At 35.2% G+C, this 24,175-nt stretch overlaps 1 protein-coding gene across 3 annotated transcripts in view; it reads left to right on the top strand.

Moving 5' to 3' along the window:
- Positions 1-24,175, top strand: part of LOC149541927 (histone-lysine N-methyltransferase ASHH3-like) — a 71,910-nt gene that overhangs the window by 7,331 nt on the left and 40,404 nt on the right. For all 3 annotated transcript variants that reach the window (XM_089796988.1, XM_089796987.1, XM_089796986.1), the window contains exons 3-9: positions 335-464; positions 2,608-2,716; positions 2,946-3,045; positions 9,026-9,104; positions 9,219-9,390; positions 9,506-9,586; positions 9,762-9,942. In XM_089796988.1, coding sequence (XP_089653114.1) covers positions 335-464; positions 2,608-2,716; positions 2,946-3,045; positions 9,026-9,104; positions 9,219-9,390; positions 9,506-9,586; positions 9,762-9,942 — 852 coding nt within the window. The remainder of the gene's footprint in view (positions 1-334; positions 465-2,607; positions 2,717-2,945; positions 3,046-9,025; positions 9,105-9,218; positions 9,391-9,505; positions 9,587-9,761; positions 9,943-24,175) is intronic.

Here is a 24,175-nt window from a genome sequence, read left to right as displayed (position 1 = left end):
AAATTTGGACTAGAAAATAAAATACTTTTGGACCTGAATCTGGAAGATTTCCTACATGGAGATGTTTTAGTCTTAATCATATCATAAACATTGTATTTTCCATACATTATCTTCTGTTTTAATGTGCTGGCATACTAAGATCTTGATATCATTCTCAGTTGTTTCTATAAACTCAGACTATTATAGTTGTCTGTCTCTTATTATTTTGGCATTTTATGTTTACAATTTTCTTCACCAAAATGTTTTCTATTTTGATATTTTTACTTTTCAGGAAACAAAATTATCTGTTGAACTATAATTTTTCAGTTGTTTTGTTTCAATGATGCTGCATCAGGATGCAGGGCAGGAAAAGAACCTAAAAAATATATTCATGCAGTTGTCTGTGCCTGAGACTCCGGTTGATTTTAATCTTCCAGATCCCTTGAAGAAGTGGAAGCCACTTTCGTATACATACATTAAGCGCAGTATCCTTTAAAGCATACAATCACAACTGATATTTTGTTGTAATAAATATTTGAATTGTTCATTCTTTAGTTGTATCTTCAGATATAAATTCCTGTCCAAATAAGTTACACATTAGAATGTTGAGGCACTGTATAAAATTCAAGAAACAATGCAAACTGCCATTCATTGTGTAAACATGTTCCTCTCATGATGATTGTACTAATGATCTTTTTAAGATGCACTCGTGTTTCCACTTTTTCCTTTGGGCTTCTTTGAAACATTTTTTTCTAATTTTGTTCTTGTAAAAATGTACATGGCTTATTTATCTTCTTTTAAAACTCACAGCGATGAATTATGCATTTTTTTCTCAATTTTTTTTGTAATATTATAGAGAGTTCTATGGGGGTCCCTGCACAATAAAACAAATTACAAAATGAGTGATGTCATAATCAAAGCAAAGAAAACGCATAACTCAAACCCAGCTATGAGTGGCGACAATCAACTAAAAGAAGAAAAAACGAACAGCAGGCTAAGCATCAGTAGCTCATTATTATAAAAGAAAGTAGACCCACATCCCAACAACAAGCTAAGCACAAGTGCCCACATTGTCACTTCCTATCTTCCCTACCATAAATAATCTGAGTCCTTTTCACAGCTCAACATACCTTTTTCCAGCAACATCAATGTGCAAGTACTTGAAACCTCTAATATCCGTTGATTATGGAACGCAAGCAATTGTTGAATACAATGTGTAAATCGTCACAAAAGAAAGTACGATCCTCAATATCACCTTTACCCAGCTGTAGCTCCTCTCTCACAGCTTGAATTTCACCCCCTGTTTCCATGAGAATGATTGGAGACCAAACACCAACTTCCACCTTTCTATTGTCCAATTTAAGACCATCTTCCACCTTCACTTGTTGCATTGAGATCATCTACTTCCTTACACTGAGAGGATCACATTTGACTTAGCATAGAAATATGCTACATTGGAGACCCCAGACCTCACTCACATAACCATTATCTCTAATACCTTCTTCACCTAGAGTAGTCTTAAGAAGATTCGGCAACAAAAATTCATGGCATGGAAGCTTGTTGTTAGAAACCTCGCTTTGACACAAGATTTCTGCAAACCCCCACCAAGTTCTTGTGAGCCATACTGCCAATAAAAAATGTCCTTAAATAAGCTTGTGAATAGGAAGAGCTGCCAACAACACTACAAAATGGTAAACAAAGCAACCAAGCCGACAAAGCAGTGCATGCTGGCAAGCACAAAATTATAGAGAGAGTGGATGAAAAGCTTTTTCAGGAAAAAGTAGCGCACACATGTTAGTCACCATCCTAAATCCCAATTAATAGTCTATTTGACTGCCATGCAAGGAAAATAGCACATTTCACCTACCTGCCTAAATAATACTTGAACTTAACATATGGATGAATCCAAGGGAAGTAGTGACCTTAAAACGTCATATCAATCCTATAAAAACTCTCACATAATTGTCTGAAGGCTACTAGAAGGTCCACATTTAAACAATCATGGAGGATTTTCCTTTAATAAATGGGGTACGAAACATTCCCACTCATTATTTTTATTATTGATCATTGCTGAACGGCATTTGAATTTTGTTCTATTTCAACATTGGCTAACAAGACCTACACACCATTACCTTCTTGATAACAATGAATAATGAAAATGTCCTTGAAATCCTTGCACATTGTTACCTTTTAAAACCAACACCAGCTTTTGTATTGGGCAATCTAATTTTCTCTACCCTAGAATAACTTAAATGACTAGCAAAGAGAAACCAGTCACCATTGCTTCGCATTGTGCTTCCTTATTGGTTCTGGAACTAAGATAAGAGGAAAAACCTTTTTATTAAAGGTCCTAGCTTCTCTAAGTCTCACACTGCCCACAGTCAAGACCAGATTTCCTCTAGAGGTCTCATCAAAATTTAACTCGAGGAAATACTTTAGGTGGAAGATTCCAACAAACATTAACTCTGTCACTTTCTTTAGTTATTACCCAGTGAATGTGGGACGGTGATGAAATATTCATTAACAAATGCTCATATATTCAATTTGGTCAAAATTCTCTACAACTTTCATATTATGAATGTCATATTATTACCAAGCATAATTTTGACCATTCTTGACTACAAGTAGATGTATATCTGACTAAGAGAAAGCGTGTAGATGATGACGGTATGCAGTGCTCTTGTAGATCACCTTCCTCAGGTGCAGAAAAACTCTGTGATAAAGATTGCCTTTGTGCGTAAGTTTCTTATCAGTAGGCTGGAAAATCTTTTTATTCTATTCTTTGAAGGAAATGCCACTGTAGTATGCCATACTAGATATTCTTTTGTACTTGTTAATTCTAGAATGTTTGGCTTTGATTGCCAAGCATAAATAAGATCCACAATCAAATTCTATAGGTGTATTCTAATTTTGGAGTTTGGATTGATATCTGGAGTATATTTGTTTGGCATGTTTGAATATCTCAGGATGCTAAATTTTAGCTGCTCCTCAAGCTGTGGTTGTGGAGAATCATGTGTCAATAAACCATTCCAACATAGGACAGTGAAAAATTTGAAACTGTCAAAGGTGAGACCTATTTATTTTACTTAAAACTAAAATTGTGAATAGAATCCTACCACTTCTGAATACTAACATCTTTTTTTACGTTCCTTTAGTTTTATAAACATGCTTCTTTAAATTGTAGATAGCTCTTCAGTTGCTTCTGCTTTATTTGTTTGAAACCTTTTAAATGGATCTATCTCTTTGTCATATATATATATATCACTTAGTTCTTAGAACATTATAAAAACAACTTATTGCTTCTATCTATAATGACAAAAGGAAAAATAGGAGGTTACAGTGCTATTTGTTTTTCCCCAAGGATAATAATGATTTGAAGGGAAAACTGTGATAGACTGTTCAAATTATTGAATTCAAAGTTGTAATCCAACCTCCTGTACAGATCATCAAATAATTTATTTATGATATTTCTTCAACAAATGCAGTAGGTTAGTAATGATGCCAGAATGAGAATTTCTTTTGGTATGCAAATCAGCCTTCTTGGAGTGGTGTCTGTAGTCTAAAATACGACAGCAATTAATAATTAGGTATAGTTTTACTAAGTTTCCTGAATGGGGGACCTGGGGATGGGTTTCAGGGATAGGTGGACCAAGGACCTAAATTGGGGACGGGAGGGGATCAGCTGTGTAGCAGTGGCAGAGAGAGTGGCATATACAAATTGAAGTGAATTGAAATCTTCAAGGTTAAATCTGTAATTTAACATATATGCAAGAGCCCAATGAAAGGAAAACTAATTTTCTGGAAGTGAGGTTGCATTTAGTATGTAATGGCATGTACGATATAACAAGTGACCTGGGGGGCCTCCTTGGCTGAGGCAGTGGTTCACTGGAATAAGTTGGCCCCATACTACAAAAACAAACTGTAAGACAGGATAATTAATCCTGTTGTTTATTATGTTTTTATTTTTTGGCGACAACTGGTTTAAAAATATTGTACTATTCTATTTAATAACAGGACAAAAGTTAGCAGCTAGGTAAGCTGCAGACCATGTTATCATTGTTATGTTTTAGTGACAGGCTAGAATTGGCGAGAGGATGGCAAACCACTACTTTAAAAGCCCATTCGAAAGCATTGGTAATTTATGCCGGCCAAAGCCACCATGGTTACCAGCGGGCCGCCCGATTAGGGCCCTTGCATTCCACGGGGCACTGGCCGGACATGGATTATAGCACTACCAGGATTTCATATGGTTCTGGAACACAAGTTGATGATTTATGGGTGTAATGACATATATAAGAGAATGCAGCATTGACTCCTCTATGGATACCAGGGAAAGAATCAATCAATTCATGTGTCATGATCTTCCTTTGGAGCTCCCATTGAAGAGTGAATGCATTGACCTTCTCTCTGATCTCCCCACCGGGACAATAACATTGAGGCAGAAAGCATAACCATCATTCTTTAAATCTGGCCAAACTCTGGCAGTGAAAAGATGTCTAATAAGAATTTTAAAAATTAGAAGGTATATATGCAAAAGGGCTAATTGTAATAAACAAAATGTTATTTAGAGAGATTTTTATTTTTGAAACAGCTGTCTAAGAGAAGATTGGAAGTGCATATAAACACAAGTTTTTACAGCAGCACATGTCTTTACTGCTCCTAGGAAGTTTTTTTGTACAAGTATGCTGAACTTTGTTAAACTTGTTTACAAGTTGTGCTCATTACCGTGTAAAATCCTATAGCTTGTCATAGTACCACAATGTTGTTTTTATCACATTTTCTGCTGGGAAAGCTGGAATTTTTACATTTGATTTGAAAGGGTAGTTTCATGCTTTACAGAATTCTCTCATTCTTGTGGAGAGTTGTCAACAGATTTATCAGAATATCTAAGTTATGATCTTGAGTATCTTCACCATGGACTGAAATTATCCCTGTTATACCCAAGGAACTAGTTTAATTATAACCATTGACAACATGCAAAGCCCTGAAGGCATTCAGAATGTTGTGAGGTATTGGCTACAAAGATAACAGAGGTGAAAGTAAGAGTGTAGAGAACCCCAAATACTATGATGTATAAACAAAGAGAACCATAGATTCTGATCAAATTAATTCCCTGTGAAATTTGAAAGCAATCTTCCTTTCCTCAGCATTGTATTTGAGTTTGAGACCTAGGCAAAATGGACATATGGAATACAAGGTTTAACTTCCAAGTATGCTTCAGTAAAAAGGGTTAATTGCAACCGAGGTAAAAGGCTCAAGATCATTGAAGGATCAATGCATTTGGATGTTGTAGAAGGCTAAAACTAGTGTCTAGAACAGTAAATCTAACTTATGGTCCTTGTAGCATTCATCATAAGCTCTGAGTGAAGCTACTGCATTTTATAAGGAAGACTAGTGGAGACAAAGTCATCTTTATGTCTTGTAGATTGTGGCACAGATGTCTATCTGTGACATTTTCTTACAGACTGTGCAAATGTAGGTCCTAGAATGTGGAGCTACCAACAAATCCTTTCTTGCAACACCTAGAAATAACTCTCTATCCTTGGTATAAGTACTTTGCACGTGGAAGAAAAAATAATTGGTACAAGTGTGTGCAAACTGCAATATGAGGTCTATGATATTATTGTGTTTTGCAAGGAAAATAGGTTTAATGCGTGAGAAATGTTAATACATGAACTTTTGCGAAAAAAAGGAACTCAATTTCAAGTAGTGTTTCCTGGAGACGCGTCTCCCCCCCTCTGAGATGCGTCTTGGAGACTTTTTGGGTTTCCATAGACCTCAAAAAAGGTTGGAGACTCCATGATAAAGTCTCATGAAGACTCTTAGTCTCCAAATCCAAAAAGTGAAGTCTCCCAGCATCTCTTGATTAAAAATAAATTTAAAATATAATATTAAGTTATTTTGTGTATTTTGGCCCTTAATTTTAAATTATATTAAAAAAATTGCTGTCTCCAAGTACCTCCGTTTCCTATTTTTCAAAAATAGTCATACCAGTACTAGTACCAGTACCAGAGTCCTCCAAGTCTCCCAGTCTCCCGGTAACACTGAAAGTTCTAATAGACCTATTTTAATTTCAGTTGCTTTAAAAGCAGTTAAAAATTGCCTATATGAAGTTTGGACCTAAGCTTACTGCTAACCGTTGGAATCAGTTCACAAAGAGCTTTGCAATGATTATTTACACTGTAAAAATGACTTCCTGTTTGCCAACTATGTACCAAAGTAAAATTGTCCCCCTTCTTTAGAGCCCTTATATAAGCTAATTGTCAATTTTACAGACCACTGTATATAAAAGACTGTTACTAGAGCTAATAATTACAATAAACACCAAGTGAGAAGACTAATAGCCAACACGAGAGAAGAAAGGGTGAGTGTGAGGATTATCCTTGAATGCAGGTTTGACTAAGTCTTCTGGGTGCTAAATTTGGAGTGTTATCTGGCAATTTGAAACTAAAATGAAACAGGAATTACAACTCTCCAACATCAAGTTTTCTCCAATACACAACTAGTTTGAAAGTTTCTTCTTGGACTCCCACACAACTTTTGGTCAGAGATTTGGGCAAGAAATCTATGAGTTGAGCCCTTATATAAGCTAATTATCAATTTTACAAACCATTGTGCATAAAAGAGTGTTGCCAGAGCTAATATTTACAATAAAGTCTAAGTGAGAAGACTAATAGCCAACATGAGAGAAGAGAGGGTGAGTGTGAAAATAATCCTGAATGCATCTTTGACCAAGTCTTCTGGGTGCTAAATTTGGAGTGTTATTATGCTGGTCAAATGATAATCTGGCAATTTGAAACTTCAATCAAACAGAAATTACAACTCTCCAACATCACGTTTTCTCCAATTCACAACTAGTTTGAAAGTTTCTTCTTGGACTCCTACACAACTGTCGGTCAGAGATTTGTTGAATAAAGCCCTTAAAAATAGGGACTGAAACAGCAAAGTGGCAGAGTGGCTGGCTTGATAGTATACTGGTGAGTGGAAACAGCAAGAAACAAGTAGCAACCAGGTGTGCCAATGCTGGAAGCAGTGTAGAAGCAAAAATGATGTTATTATGCTGGTCAAATAATGATCTGACAATTTGAAACTTAAATCAAACAGAAATTACAACTCTCCAACATCAAGTTTTCTCCAATTCACAATTAGTTTGAAAGTTTCTTCTTGGACTGCAACACAACTGTTGGTCAGAGATTTGTGCAAGACATCTATGATTTGTTGAATGAAGCCCCTAAAAATAGGGGCTGAAACAGCAAAGTGGTAGAGTGGCTGCCTTGGTAGTATGCTGGTGAGTGGAAACAGCAGGCAACAAACAACAACCATGTGTGCCAAAGCTGGAAGCATTGTAGAAACACAAATAGATTTTGAGGTGCTAGGTGAATGTCATAGTGCCCAATGGATGGCACTGATAAATGTACTTTGCTGAAGCTAAACAAGGAAGCCACCTGCGACTCTTACTTTGCAAAGTCGGCTATAAAACAAGAAAGAAATGGCACTGACAATGATCATGTAGGGAAAATGGAAGGATTCTTCTAGTTGATGCCTCTCAAGTTTCCAAATAGTCTGCACAAATGATCTCAATGCAGACTACAATGTCTTGAAAAACAATAATGGTGACCATAAAATTCTGAGAAGACACAAAGAAGCAGAGTGGTGCCTTCAAACAGGCTTCAAGCATTGGTTTAATAGATACACACCAAAGCAAAAAAGCACACTGCTGCTGTGAACTTGCAGAATATTAGCATTTTCTACTCAAATCATTATTTTACTTGCTGGTAACAGCTCCCTGTATGCTGTTTGCACCTTACAAAGCATCGCAAAATACAAACAACTAGGCCAGAATGGCTATAAATTGCCTGCAACAAACACACAGATGCTATGTGCCAGGAAAGAGGCCAAATAATGTTATTGTGATGAAGCAAATGAGGAGAGGGTCAATGGCTCTCAAAATGACACTTTAATTGATAGAGATGTAAACTTAATTCACCAAAATGTTGCAATTCATCTCTCTGATACTATGTTGGAGTAGCACCAACTGAATGTAAAATTTAGAATTCCACAAATGATGCACAATGCATTATCCAATAATCTATCATAAAAATGTATGCACAGTAAACTATCCTTGAAAATATAGGTGAACGAGGAAGTAGGAAGGTGAAACAAAAAGGCTGATTAACCCTCCAGGAGGTGTGACCCATGTAAGATGCTTGGGACAAGTGTGTAAGGCATGTGTTCCAAGTGTTCTACATGTGGCAAGTGCCTATAGATTGAGACAATTAACCAAGTTAAGCCAGAGTGATAGGAATACTAGATGTAAAAACTAGATGAAAAAAGCCACTTTTCACACTAAAATATGAGACCCAGAAGTAAAAGTACTAGTAAGAGCTAATTGACAGTGCTGCAAAGACTTTAACAATAAAGGACAAAGACTCCAACAATAAATGACAAATTAGTACTATATCAAGGACGAGAGAGAGGAAAGCAGCAGTTAAATGACAGGGAAAAAATCAATAGATGAGTAAGTAGATTTAAAGCTCATGTACTTACAAAACAGTTGCATGAACAGAAGGTTCCAAGCTGAAAGGAAGAGCCCGACTGAACAATTCCCAATTCCTCCATAAATATACTCAGTCTACAATATTTTAGGCGTAGAGAGAATCTTTGGTATCCTATATTATAATCTTGCCTTAGACCTCAATGAAATATTAGAAACAACTAACTATATTAAAGACAGGAAATCAGTTTATATAATTATGTGCAGCCAGTCAGCTGCACTTGTTGGTAATGTCTCTTATATATATATTCAAAACAGTAGACATGGCTTTCATAATTAGTAATGAGTGTTTCTTCACATCTGATTGGATCTTTATTCAATGTCTTTATATATTGACATTTTTCATTTGAGAAATAGAGTATGATGTCCAATTGAATGCTTACATGGTAACCTGATTGATTTGAAATATGGTTTCCCAAAAATCTAATTTAACATTGACATCAGCGTGCGGTGAATAGGATCTTTCACTGAAATTTCTGTTCTCACTTGCAGACTGAGAAATGTGGGTGGGGGGTGAAAGCCGGTGAAGATATTAAGGCAGGGGAATTCTTGATAGAGTATGTTGGAGAAGGTAATTGTTTAGGTTCTTTTCTGTTGTAATTTTTCTTGTATGAGTATTTTCTTTGTTTTTGTATGTAAATATGAACTGAGTAATCTCATATTGGTTTATCCATCCTGAATGAAGTTATTGATGACAAAACTTGTGAGGAAAGACTATGGAAGATGAAGGAGCGGGGTGAAACTAATTTTTACTTGTGTGAGATTAGTCGTGAAATGGTCATTGATGCGACACACAAAGCAAACAAATCACGATATATCAATCATAGTTGCCAGCCAAATACTGAGCTTCAGAAATGGTTAGATGTTTGGATCATAGCAGTTCTATTTCATATGCAGTAAGGGACTAAGGATCATAGATTTTCATGGCATTCACTTGTACATGGAATTTACTTAATATAACTACTATTTCAGGCAGAATGATGGTGAGACAAGAATTGGGGTGTTTGCAAAGACTGATATAATGAAAGGGGAATTTGTCACATATGACTATCAGTATGTACATTTTTACTCTAGGCAATTTTGATTCGTAAATGGAAGATCACATTTTAGTGCTTAGTATCTAAATGTTAATTTTCTATTTGCTTATAGGGTACACATTTCTTTTTGAACTCAATTGGCATCTTTTGTGTAGATTTAAGTAAATGTTCTTTAAACTTACCTGCTTCAGGTTTATTCAATTTGGCACCGATCAGCAATGTTATTGTGGTGCAACTGATTGTAGACGTATTCTGGGAGCAAAACCTAGCAGACAAAAGTTATCTTCGGATGCAGCAATGAAAATTGTGGCTCAGGAAGTTATTGTTCCAAGGTCCTTGAAGAACTCAGACATATGCAATGACTATGGGCCTGTAAGTGCCTTATAATATTTAATCTGACTGGTCCAATTCTTTTCTGTAAATCAAGCATTTTTTGTCTGTGCGTTTCCCTGATTATAGTGGATGTTTTCTATCAATGCGAGCATGGTAACAATTCGTTCAAATGGCATTGACACATTAAACAGATATAAATACGTTTCAGTTATTCTGCTTTAGAACTTTAAAATCTTAGGAGTTAAAATCTGATGAAATACTTGTAAAAATTAACTAAAATAGAGCTAAGGTTGTTGTTTAATGCTAGACATAGTAAATTCAAATAGAAAAAAGCATAAGAAATGAAATTGTGTTTGTTAGCCATATTCAAATTGTAATTGGACAGAAATTCTCTAAGTTACCGGTTTAGATTTAGGGATGGTTTTGGGTACCAGAACCTGGTTCGTGGGTTTGAGGAATTTGTTTTCCATTTTGTATATTAATGTATGTATATATATAACAAAATAAGAGAAATTTACAAAACTTTAAAACTAAATTGTTTCATAGTATGATGCTCAATCATTGATCAATCCCAAAAGCCAAAGATAAACATTAAAACACAATTCTATCATTCTAATGAAAATCATTGCATTGAGTTGCTGAATTAAATTATAGTTCATGCAAGTTTGAAATTTGAAATGTGATTCAAAGTTTAATGTTCATCAATAATCAAAGTTCTGATCAATTGTCAAACGGATTATCAAAAAATCATCATGATTTTTCATTTTCCACAGCTGCTAGTAGACCCCCATTATCACCCAAACCAGTTCTGGTAGCACTAGATCCATCAAGTGCCATGTCCTCATCATCATCCACATCAAGCAGAGTGGCTCTAGCAAGATCTTGAATGGTCATATCCAATTGAGTGGACTCAGGTGCTACGTCCCACAACTTCTTTGCCCGGCTTCTATATTTTGGATCCTTGTGTGCTACGAGACACAAATTGGTGTGAATAAATACTAAGTCCTCAACTTTTATGGCAGCCAATTGGCTACGCTTGGTTGAGTGGATAAAGGAGTAAGTATTCCAATTCTAAGTGCCCTCTTCCGCCCACTAGCAACCTTAACATCTCTATAAGGTGGTACTCCACCAAGAATAGCGAGTACCTCTGCTTACAACATTTGGAAGAGAGTGCATAGGTGAGGAGGTGAAAGGGTATGGTTATTTTTTTCCAACAATGAAGAACAATTGTTTTTGTCTGTTAATAAAAACGTGTCCTTAGGATCATTCTCTCTTCTTTGTATCATCTGTGATATCAAATGATGTTTGTGTAAGTTATTTTGATATAAGTAATTTCAATTAAAAATTTAGATATCTCTTAACAAGGAATGATAGAGGAATGTATTATAAATTAAAATTTATAACTTACCACCCTTATCCTCTTCAACATGATGTCCATGGCATCACAAACATCCTCGAGGGATGGTTCATTACTATCAGCAGAGCGGAGCATGGACATGATTGGCTCGATGAGTTCCATTGCATACCCATACAACCCCACCAATCATCATTCAATATAATTGCTTTCACTTTTTGGGTCTTTATTGTATTGGACTGCTTCCAAATGCCCCCATTTGTTGCCAAGCACCATTTGTGACAATGCTTCTTTTACCTTCACAAGTCGTCTCAAGACAATTGTGTGGGAGGCAAAACGAGTTTCAACCACCTAAGACATGCTAAGAGTAAGAACATTTAAAATATGTAAACACCACAAATTATTTCATTCAGTTATGCAAAACATGACTTAAATATTAAAAAATGATAAATAAAACTTAATAAATTAAATTTTGAAATTTACCTTCAATAGTTCCAATTTGGAGAAAGTTCTGAAAATTGCTTGTGACATATGGTGATTTGTGATGAACATTTGAATCTCCTCATCCTCATAAATTTGTTTTACCTAGTCTACTTGGGTGCTAATTGCTTGCATTACTAAATTAAGTAAATGTAGGGTGGATGGTAGCCAATATATCTAGCCTCTACCAAAGCACCTATAGCTTTGCAAACTTTTGCATTATCCATAATTACTTGGACACCATTATCACTACCCACCACCTCTATGCAATCAATGAGAATCTGGGAAATACACTTTGCATCTTTTACTTTCCCCTCACAGTCAACTGCCTTGAAACACATCGCCCCCCTACGGGATAGAACAATAACATTGATCAAGCGGTGATTTTTGCAATCTGTCTACCCATGAGAGACAATAGATACACTTGCTTGAGCCCAAGAATCTATAATTGGTTTAAATTGGGCTGCTACATTTTTTCTCTCTTTATGCAATAAGGTGGTGCACACCTTTTCAAATCTAAGACCTAGGTAACCAGAAGGTGTATTATTTATTGTTATCATCATCTCCCTCCAACAGGGTGACCTCACTAAGTTGAATGGAAGACCATTTGCATAGAGGCAATGTGCAAGTGGGCCTCTCTTGCAATATCTCTTGCCTCATTTTGAAATGCTTGATTTAGTGGGCCTCTCTTGCGGGTGGTGACTTGTGGTTCATCTACATCGTCATCCTCCTACCTAGAAGGAATAGGCAAGAATGGATGTTAAGAGGTTGGTTGAGTGGCTAGTGGTGGTGTTGGTTTTTTTCCTGGAACTACAACTGCTTTGTTATAGTTTTGCAACTAATTTATTTGCATCTTCTTGTTCTTTAATGAGTGCTACTATTTGTCTAGGTGGCAGCCCCTTCTTATCTCCCATTGTTGCACCATCACACATATTAATCCCTTTACCCCCAGAGCCCATAAAATGAAGTTTTACTCGGTAGTAAGAGCTATATTCTAGGATGCAAAAATTACATTTCTATACAAACCCCCCACCTCCACAACATTGAGAAATTCTTGTTATGTATCTCCATAGAGGAGACCCTTTATCAATTTTAAATTTTTGAGAACAACCCACTGAGCTTTGACTATTCAATGTGGCAATCTATAATTAAAATGAAAAGCAAAATTCAAAATTTCTAGAAAAACATGATTTAAAAAAAAAAAATAAATTTCAAAACCTCGAAATGATCTATCAAAAAACTAAAGAATATGGTTGAAATGCATAGCCTAAAATATTAGATCTGCTCTTTGGAAGGTATTTGGGACTCCACAATTGATCTCCTTCAAATAAAGTGACCTCACTTTAAGCTTACAAGATGGAGAGAGCAAATGTGAAATGAAATGTGTTTATAGCCTCCTTATTACGGTTGTTTTAGTTGTAGAAGGAAAAAAAATAAAAATGTCCTTTTAATTTTGGGCCCACATTTCTACTTTATTGTTGTGGATCCTTGGCGATTTGCGTAGGTCCGCATTGGTTAACCCTAGGTCCGCATTTGACTTGCAGGACTGCACGGGTCGGCTATGGTTCGCACTTGGACAAACCCATATGTCCAAATGCGGACTTGGACTTGTTTTGAGGGTCCAGGGTGCAAACCCCATTATTTAGGAAATTCTCAATGATTTGTAGTGCCCCCTCCTTAAAAGTACATGAACCCAATGCCATCTTTTATTTCCCTTGGCTTCAGAAATGTTATACTAAGGGTATGAACTTCAAATCAAGTCATAAGAATCTATCATGGCATGCTAGATATTCTTTCTGTTAAACAAATTTAACAGACCAACATTAATGTAAGAAATGTACTTGAATTCTGCTGCAGTTTATGGTTAATGAGTGGCACTCTCATTTATATAGGCCACAATCCCTTTATGCAACATAACTTGTGATTTCTTGCATGTCTGTTGATTCTATTATTAAGGGGATAGTTCCTGTCTTTAGGGAAGGATTAAACAATAATTATAATTAAGTTTATTAATAAAAAGACGTGAAAATTTATGCCTTTTAGAGGAGCAATCTATTTAAGAATGTCACAGACAAAAAGGGAGGCTTATAATGAGAACACATTGTATATCTGAGTGCCACTTTTGAAAATCAGAAGAAACTTGAATGATTTTTGAGTTGAAAAATTGATCGTAACTAGAGCAGAACCCTAGATACGAAGCTTCGTTTTTAAGGAAAAAATGGTAAAACCCAACATATGACTTTTGAGAGTTTTTTTATTAAAACCCAATAGATAAGTTTTGAATGAAAAGATATTAAAACCCAACTGATAGTTTTGAAGGGAAATATAATGGAAAACCATCAGAGAAACCTTCATGCAAAAAAAATGAGAGTTCTCATGGTAAAATAACACATGCAGGAACATGCAAGTGTGTGCAAGTACATGCAGCTAACAGAATGCAGATGCAAGCAACATGCAAGTCACATGCAACCTTTGAAAATCAGAGACTTGCTCAAATGAGGAGTTCATACGATCAAAACCCTTGACCAAGCTTGTGGTTCTCAGCAAAAAGTTTTAATAGTGAACCACAAAATTTTAATGAAATACCTCCAATGATTTTTATTTTAAAAAAATCAGAAACAAATTTCTGGAAAAAATTGTAGATTAGAAGAGGCTCAAATTTTTCTTAAGGTAACTTGTGTTAAGTAACGTAAATGCACTCATAAAATTTCTGTTTCTTTTCAACATATATCTTTAGTTATTAAATTGGATGGTTGATGAACTCCACCCATAGAGAGATGGTGTTTAAATATTTTTTGTATAGATTTATATGGTTAACTCCATTTTTGAAATATTGATCATAACACTTTTTGTTTCAAATGACTACCAAAGTTCCCATTGTAGCAAATGATTTATTTAATTTGTTTTCTATTATGTAGGTTTTATTATCTAATGATCTGTTTGCTTTTATTGGATCTGGATAAATGCATAGTATTTTATTAATGTGCCTTCCTAATATTTCTTCAATTTTCAAATATAATGGCTACGTTTGTAAATTTTGGGCTCTAATGTATTCCTTGCTATACAATGTTATGAATTTCGAGGGCTTAATTCATGAGATTTGTATGTATTGGAAATACTATGATTAAATCTTCTTATTTAATATAATATTAACTAAGTTCTGATGCTTTACATAGTATATCCTCAACCTTGTTTGGATTATCCTCTTGGTATTCTACTTAGATGATACTATTCTCTTGAAGATTCTTACTCATCACCATAATATGTGTGATGCCTGTTTGATACCATGAATATGGAGGAAACTCAATTTGCTTAGTATTTTCACCAGTAATCAAAGGTGAATTATAAAATGTTGAGCACTTCTCAAAATGAATGTTTTATTGTTAACAAACATCTCAAATCAGACATTGAGGATCGCAAAATTCATATATTTATTCTCTGCGATATGTATGTGTGACATATGACTTGAATGTGCCTTGAAGATGTCGATATGGGGTTGCTGTTTGTTCTTCAAATCATATTGATGCTAAGTTTATTTTGATGAGTGTGTTTATAGCTTTATGGCATAGCCAAATCACTGACTAGATGCTGATATTTGAGTCTCCCAAAAACATTGTTTGGCTATTACAAGTCTTGATGCTCCATGCCTTCCTTTGACAAATTCTTATGCGATCTTATACTTGTGTTTGGAATGGTTGGACATAATACTAAAGGACACATCTTATTTTCATTCATTAACTGTTACTCCCATAAACATTCATGTTGCCAATCAGTGTCTAAAAGATAAGTGAAGTAAAGGAGAATGAGTTACTCAGTGAACACTATCACTGAGTGCAACTATATTGTTTGAGCCATGAAGGAGGAGATGTATGAGTTTACATTTATGCCTGAGCTTAGTACTTACCGAGTAAATTCTATATTCACCAAGCAGAGACATTACTGAGCAAGTCCAATGTAATCGAGCAGAGTTATCATCAAGAGACAACATTTCTACCGAGCAGGAACAATATATCAACCAAGTGGAACAAAGGTTACTTAAATGTATGAATTGGCACAAAATACTATGTTGAACGATCATACCGAGCGGGAAACACGATTCCTACAGATTGAGGCAAAAATTTGAAAAGATTTGTTGGTAAGAGTGTATTAATTGTTTTATGCTTTCAAGGTAGGAAAGGCCAATGAAAATGTAAAAAGGAAAAGTATGGAACTCGGACTATTCTAGATCGTTGATTTCGATCAATGATACATTCTAGCAAGTTCCAAAACCCTATTAGATTAGCGACCGAAGATGCAGAAAGTAAACTATAAAAAGGACTTATAAGGAAACATTTTAAAGTAGTTGTTGAAGTGAGAAAGAGGGGTATTGCTGATGTTATTGAGAAGAGTTTTTATGTCAGAAGAGTAAAGTGTCGAGTATGTCAGAGATTAGAGATTCAAGCAGAGTTAAGAGGTATTGAAGATCAGTCACAACAAGGTGATATACAATTGTGTTGAAGATAGATCTGATTGACAAAGTAAGTTGCATTCTCTATGTCAGTTTATTGCTATTTTCTAATCATTGTGGCAGACTAAATCCTTTCACAAGGTAGACTTAACAGTCTTTTGTAAAATCTCTTAACCAAGAACACACTTAGCATAGTTTTATAAAATCCTTGATGAAGGTAGATCTTATCATATCTAATTGTATACTCTTAGCAGAGTAAGTCACCAGACAAAAACATTGTAAGCCCTAACAAGGCACCCTCTTAATGTAGTAGTGATGGAGTTTTGGGTACCATCCCCACCACAGTTTTCCCTCTAACCTAGGGTTTCTGCATGACCAAATACTTGTGTTATGTGTTAAATTTTATGCTTATGGTTTAGTGGTTAGTGCAATTTAGATTAGATAAAGTTATTTTCATTTACAAGTATTGTGGTTAGTAATAAGTGTTTATCCATTTGTGAAAAAATGGTAAGGGTATCACTAAATTTGTTTAAGGTCAAAGTTTTTAAGGATACTGATTCACCCCCCCTTGCAACATTCTACCTTTCCTAATATTCCAACGTCATCTCCTTGCACATCCTCTTTATAATTGATAGATTGATTATTCACGATCACTAATGGTTATTATCTATGCTCATACAATTGTATAACATGCTACTTTCTTATTATTAAAGATATTTAGGATTTCGAATCATTATAAGAGTGATGATGAAATTTATATTGATTATTATCTTTGTGTTTGGTAAGGTCCTAATCTTTCCCTTGAGTCAACTCCTCAATAAGTTTCTTCTAACAATATGTTATTTGCATAGAAACATTGGGGATGTGTCCCCTCAAAAAACACCATGTCTCCAAGACATTGGCGCACTGTGGATGTTGTCCCTAGCGATGCCACTTGTTTGCCATTGTTCCGACAAAGGCGAGGGGACTTCCCAACATTCCTCGAGGGGACAATTGGATGGTTCCCATCCACTAAAAAAAAATTAAGTTTGTTTTAAAAAACATAACAATTTTTAATCTCTACCAAAGGATGATTAGAGGCCTCCTTTACTACATTTTGGGCCTTAGCATTTTGATTATGTAGTTTGCTCTTGTTTTGATTTATGAACATTGAATATCACATTGCTATTATGTTGCTCACATAAAAGGGCAACAATCCAATTTTATGGAAGCTGGCCACTCACATAAAAGGGAAACAAAACATCAAACCGCTCCTCAAGGAAGGAAAGTGCCTTCGAGTGGTAGGATTTAATGACACAAGAAAATCAGGAAATTTTCAAAGGTTCTCTTAACTAGTTGTGCAATAGTTTAGAAAATAATATTAATAGTCCAAATCAGCACATTGTTGGCAAAGGCAATCTTGTTCGTATTATCACCAAAGCTCTTGAGGAATGTACAAGATCAAGGCCCAAAAGAGACACTAGGAATACTTTCTCGACTAATCCTTGGTTTGATGATGAATGCAACATGGCTAAAAGGAGTATGGGAGGGAAAATGAATAAAGAAAACAAAAAGGAATATGAAAAGTTATTAAGGTGGGAGAAACAACAATATGTGGAATTAAGAAGGCTTGAGTTGATAAACCTTGGGACAAACAACACAAAAAAGTTTTTGAAAGAGCTATGAAAAAAGAAGAAATAAGTAGAGAATAACAACATGGGGGCTCAATGGCTGGAGTACGCCAAGATACTTTATGAGTGTGAGATGGGAGAGCACAAAACCCAAGTAATTAAGCCCACATATGATCTATTCAGGGTATAAGGATGTTAGCTGCCGGAAAAGTGCAAGATATTGATGGGCTACAAGCTGAATATTTAAAGTGGGGTATTGATATTCTTGCACCTCATATCAATCATATCTCAACAATGTCAATGAAGATGGTCTCCCTCGAAATTGGACAACTAGTGTGCAGATAATACGACTTCACAAAAGTGGAGACATAAACAACCCTTCACACTATTGGACTATCATTGGCAACTTGCTCTTTGGCAAATTATTTGGCAGCATGGTGGAACAAAAAGTCAGTAGATAGGCAAAAATAGAAGGAAAAAGAGCTAAGGGGGAAGCTGGTTTTAGACCAAAGTATTCTACTATCGATCATGGGGTTACTCCCAAATTCTTGGTTGAAAAAATATGGAACACCTAGGGGGCATAGGCCTTTGCTGTTTTGTGGACTTTAAAAAAGTGTTTGACATAGTGTTGTGTGACAAACTCTAGGATAGACTAGAAGAGCTGGAAATTCCTAAGGAACTTATGGGTGCAATACATAGATTATATGAGCATGTTAAGGCTAAAATCAGAATTGTAGAAGGGATGTCTAAGTGCTTTAGCAACGACATTGGGGTCAAACATGGGTGCCCATTATCTCCAACTTTGTTTGAGCTTTACATTGACAATTTGGAAGAGTGGTTAAACAAGTCCAATAGCGAGGGGGTGCAATTGACAAGCTATGTGATAAATTTGCTTTTATAGGCAAATGATTGTTGTGATTTAAGGATCGTTTCTACAAATGTAATAACATTGCCATTGTATTGGTGTGTTCTAAATGCAAATTTGAAGAATTAGAAATATGAGAGGAGGAGACATGTCTCTACGGTTAATCATTATTAGACAATAATAATATATTAACAATAATATAAATAACCATATATATATATATATATATATATATATATATATATATATATAAGAATATTATCTAAGCGATGATTTATCATCACTAATGTATCTCATGATCAAATCAATCCAACTTAAGCTACAAACTTGACACTCCCTCTTAGCTAGGGAGAATTTATAAAACACATTATGCTCTCAAGTGTATGAAGAGATATCATTTCAGTATGATATTCTTGGAATGCCATATTTAAGGTTATCAACATAGATCCATCAACCTAGATGTTATCTTTCAATATAATCCGAAGTATGATTCAACAAGAAATATCAATCATATGATATTCATAATACTTATATTTTTTTGGTATGTAAACTGGCTTCAAGTCCTTGATGCCTACCAAAAGAATATGTTATATCCTAGTAGGATATGAGTTATCTGATTTCTAACACTTTGGGACAACAATTTAAATAAGTTGATCGGATAACTAGAAAACAACACGTCCTAAACTCTATCATGACAAGTATCATGATCTTTGACACTCCGTGACAACAAGTTAATGTAGTCTGATCATGATACATTCGTTATCATGACTATTGACACTCTGGGAGAACAACTCAATGTAGTTTATCATGATAACAGGTCAAGCTATTGACAAGATCGTCACCTTACAATAGCAACCTCACAAATACATCAATGAAAGATCGTCACCTTTCATGACATAATCCACATATGCAAAATAGCAACTCTCATGGTTATCTACTATAAACCGAGTCAGAGGGTGGATATACCATAGCTGCTTTTAGAGGTTGGAGCAAGGGCTTTTACCTCAAGTTTGTCTCTTACAAAGAAGAATGCATTACAACGAATTTCACTTAGAACTTTTCTTTTCCCTCATAGAGAAGATATCATTTACATGGGATTTGTACCTCAAAATTCTCCCTCTAAACAATGATCCTAGGAAGTCAGGTCCCCTAGTTACTCCCTTAGAGGCTCTCTTCACCCAAGGATGCCCGTTGGACTCCCTTTGAATTTGATATTGATCTTCCGACTTTTTGGTGATAAGTCATTGCTTCCTCATGATGCACACAAGGGCAGGCCCATCAAAATCATGCAATCACATATGTATTTTAGACTCCCTCTGAATATCAATCTTTTGAGCTCCTACGTTGTCTTTGAGAAAGTTTCAGACTCTTTCTTAATCGAAGAATACTCATAACCTTGACATCAAGGATATGTGCTTCAAGGGCCTCAATTTATCAGGCCCGATCCTCATATGTCTAATGAATTCTAGATCACAACTTTTTTTTGAAGCTATTGTCATAAGATTGAGTTTGGACAATATTTGGTAGCATATGTAAAGTACTAGCCTTCTTTTCCTGCAAGGACATTCTCAGACATAAAGGAAAAGATCAAGGCAAATAACTCTTATAGTATTTCTAGAATTACAAATAAGAGAGAGAGACTACAATAAACAAGTAAATATAATACAAAAAGATAGTAAATACGTATCTATACATCAACATCCTTAATACAAGTTGCTCCAATGAAGGGCCCTATATATCAAATCAAAAGATGATTCAGATTTGAAACTCTGATGATGTCCCTTACCTTATATCTCCCTTTTAAATATGGTTCAAGTAGGAATGAAACATTGGTTGTTATCCCCCCCACAATGTAAAATTCTCACTCTTATATTATTGAACAATTTTTTATCAATGATGGAAAACTTCTTTTTGTTTAGTAGATCTTAGAACCTTAGTCTATTTGTACTATGCAATCACGTTATACGAGCAGTCAGGCTGAGCTTTTAGCTCAAAGTCTTACTCGAATCTCATATTTTTTGGTAATGTTAAACTTCAACATGAAGTAGTCACATTTTATAATGCTTAGAATCTTTAGAATGATCTTGTAGCATCTTTGATGGATGCAAGCATTTCTTCTTCGAACGCAATCACCTTTCTATAGGTAAGGCCAAAATGTCCAATTTGTTGAATCTCTTGTATTCCAATACTCTATTATGATGACAAGGAGACTAAAGGAATGAACCGAGTTGTGTCTCTTTTGAACTACAACAATGCCAACCACATTAGCAACGAAGATGACTCTTCCCAAATAGTCACAATGCCCAAAACATCGGCTAGGATATGCAGACTTTCAAGTAAACATGTTTTGACTCAAATATTTTGTTCAGTTATTTCAAAAACAAGAGATTGAGAAACTCCACACATCAAGATTCCTTGTCATTGTACCCTTAATAAATTGCCATTGGCAACAACAATTGCTTTAAAGGAATTGCTAATACGAAGGATGGGTCGCCAACATATATTTAGGGAAGGATGTTGAATATAAAGTCAATATTTAGAAATGGGAGCTGTCCCTTTTCCACCGTTATGTCATTTCCTTATAACTTTATTTATTTATGACTCCCATCACTAGTAAAGCTTGGTTTAATCCAAGCTTTTCCCATACTTATATTTACAAATGACCCGATAAGATTTCTTATTTTTTGCCCATTCACGGGGGTTATTCTTAATAGCTGTTTGATCTACTCTTTCCATATATTTCGTTTCATGTTTTCTATTCTATTTGAAGGAGTTCCTTCTTGTCTTATTTGATACCTTCTTATTCTCCACTTCACATCTTGTAATATGAGTTTGGTAGGACCATGCACCTCATAATCTCTCTGGATGATGTGTTTGTATTGACCAGCTATATGATTTGTACATGGTCCTTAGTTTGGATTGATTTGTGTTGAAACAAAACTCTCGTCGATCCCTTTCGTGCTCTGGTCTCTGAAATGTTCCCTATTCAATCCTGTTCTCTTTAATTTAACAAGTGTTGCAATCTTGACATATATCTAGAATTTATTATCCTCTGTGATCTTATATGCATAGCCTTTGATCACAATATCTTTATGTGTAAACTACGATTACAATGTGTTTGTATCTACAGCGACAACTTAATTTCTTTTGCGATGGGGGTGTGAGTGATTTACAATATACACTTTTTTTCTTTTGTTCGGTAATTGCCCAAATGCTCTCTATTCATATCCACGTGGTCAAAGTCCTGCTGCATGTTACATCCCACTCCATCTCAAATGATATGTATGTAATCTGGTGTTGTTGTAAGTGCAGCTTGTCACTTACCAATCATGCTTTTATAAGTCTTCGATGTTAACAATGAAAGTATAGAAGAGTAAGTCTTCAAACTACTATAAGTTGCAAGTGAGGATTAGGGTAATTACCGGTCATCCTCTTTGACTGGGCGTGGCTTTTCATCTATTTATGTTTCACTTATTTCTTATGTTGAGCGTTAAAACTTTTGTTGTTGGCTGTATCAGATGTTTGTCATTACACTCTCTTTCTTTCTTGCAAAATTCTTCATGAAAGTTTTGTTGATTGAAAAGTTGATGTTTCATATAATTGCCCCTTGGATTCTTATCGCTGGAGCTGTTTTATTCTAATTCATTGGTTTAGATCCTTTTTATTAAACAATATGAATGGATTCGTAAATTTGGTTTATGCACTGAGTGTATTTTCTAGTCAATGGAACTATTTCTCCCTGTGGATACAAGAGCATGTCAGTTGGATTAGACACAATGGAAAATAGGTATTTCTAAAGTTAGACATTTATAATTTTGTATTAATTTACTTATGTGATTGTTTGCTACTCACTGGGGGATTTGGAATAAAATATAATATATTTTTGTAATTCAGATCTTTTAAATGGTGACTGAAATTGTGTCTTTTTTGCTTTTGCACCTTCCACTTCTATGTCGACTGGCCAATGCTACACATGGACGTCTGCTCCAGCCTTCAAGCAATCAATGCATGACATTGTCACTCATTTAAAAAAATAAAAATAAATCTTTCCTCTCCACATTGTAGTCAGGCAATCTTACACGGACTCGAACTCGGGATGGATCACAACATTTTTACAAACAGTTCGCCTTTGCCTCTTAGATCGCTAGGTTTGATATTGAATCTATGAGCCATCACCTCATCATCGTATTCACCTCTGCTAAATAAACTCACTGCCATCATCCTAGAGATACCTTTGCCACAGAGTTTGTTTGAACACTATAAAGCACTGGTGCTGCGATTAGTCTTCATTAGATGCCTTGATGACATGGGTTCTTTGCCCGACGTCAAATTGTTTACAAACCAGCATGTTGAGATTAATCTCTACCACTATGATAATTTCAAATATTCCAAAATATTTGTACATATAGTATTATGAAATATGTGGCAATTTTCATATGCTTTCAATTTTTATTACATTGGCAGTTGGCTTTGATACCATGTTGTGATTTAAAGATTGTTCTTGCAAATGTAAAAACACCGCCCTTGTGTCGGTGTGTTCCAAATGCAGATTTGAAGACTTGTAAATATGAGACGAGACATGTCTCATGAAGAGACATGCATATCTACGGTTAATTATCATTAGATAATAATAATATATTAACAATAATATAAATAACCATATATATAAATAAGAATATTTATTTACCGTTAACAATGTATCTCATGATCAAATCAATCCGAGTGAAACTACAAACTTCACAATGATCTCATCATAATCTGCTAAGAGGACCAATGGTTTGAGAGAACACATGAAGGAATTGGACAACTTTTGCCAAGAAGTGGGAATGCAAGTGAACACTAGCAAAACTGAAGTGATGATCTTCTCTTTGAAGAGAGATAGTGAACGAATACAAATATTTGGGAATTGATTTTCAAAACAAGCTTAGTTGGGAAACATGAGAACAAAAATAATAAAAGGGAGCTGCAAAGTGTTGTATTCTCTTCAAAATAAATGTAGGAATGTAGAATTATGGGATTGGAGGACCAAGAAAATGTTGTTTGGTCTACTAGTCACCACGGTGGTCTTGTATGCATATGAAGTTTGGGGCAACAGTATGTCAAATCAGAAACGGAGACAAGTTGAAAAAATACATAAACACTTTATCATCAACCTCATAATCAAAACAACTGCGCCTTATGAAATCTTATTGGTGGAAGCCAACTCCTTCCCCTTAGAAGTCATTACAATGGTTCGACTGCTAAGTTACCTAAAGAAAACTAAGGGTATGGAACACCACTATTGGTCTAAGTTAGTTATAGGAAAGACTAGATAGGAAAAAACGTACGTGGATGAACCAAAATGACAAGTGGATGAAAAAATTGGATGTTATCATTCATGGGTGCCCGATCAATAGTGGAGAAATTAGAAAGTATGCTCGTGAGAAATTTTGAAGTATCATGTGGTCAAGGTACAATGGGAGGAAAAAATCTTATGATATCATGGAGTTTAATTCCACAACAAATCACGAGGAAAA

This window comes from Cupressus sempervirens, chromosome 8 (assembly GCF_028749045.1).
Source record: "Cupressus sempervirens isolate cs-2001-9-10 chromosome 8, ASM2874904v1, whole genome shotgun sequence".
Taxonomy (NCBI): domain Eukaryota; kingdom Viridiplantae; phylum Streptophyta; class Pinopsida; order Cupressales; family Cupressaceae; genus Cupressus; species Cupressus sempervirens.
The sequence above is the reverse complement of the archived record's forward strand: the minus strand, read 5'-3'. Positions and strand labels throughout refer to the sequence as shown.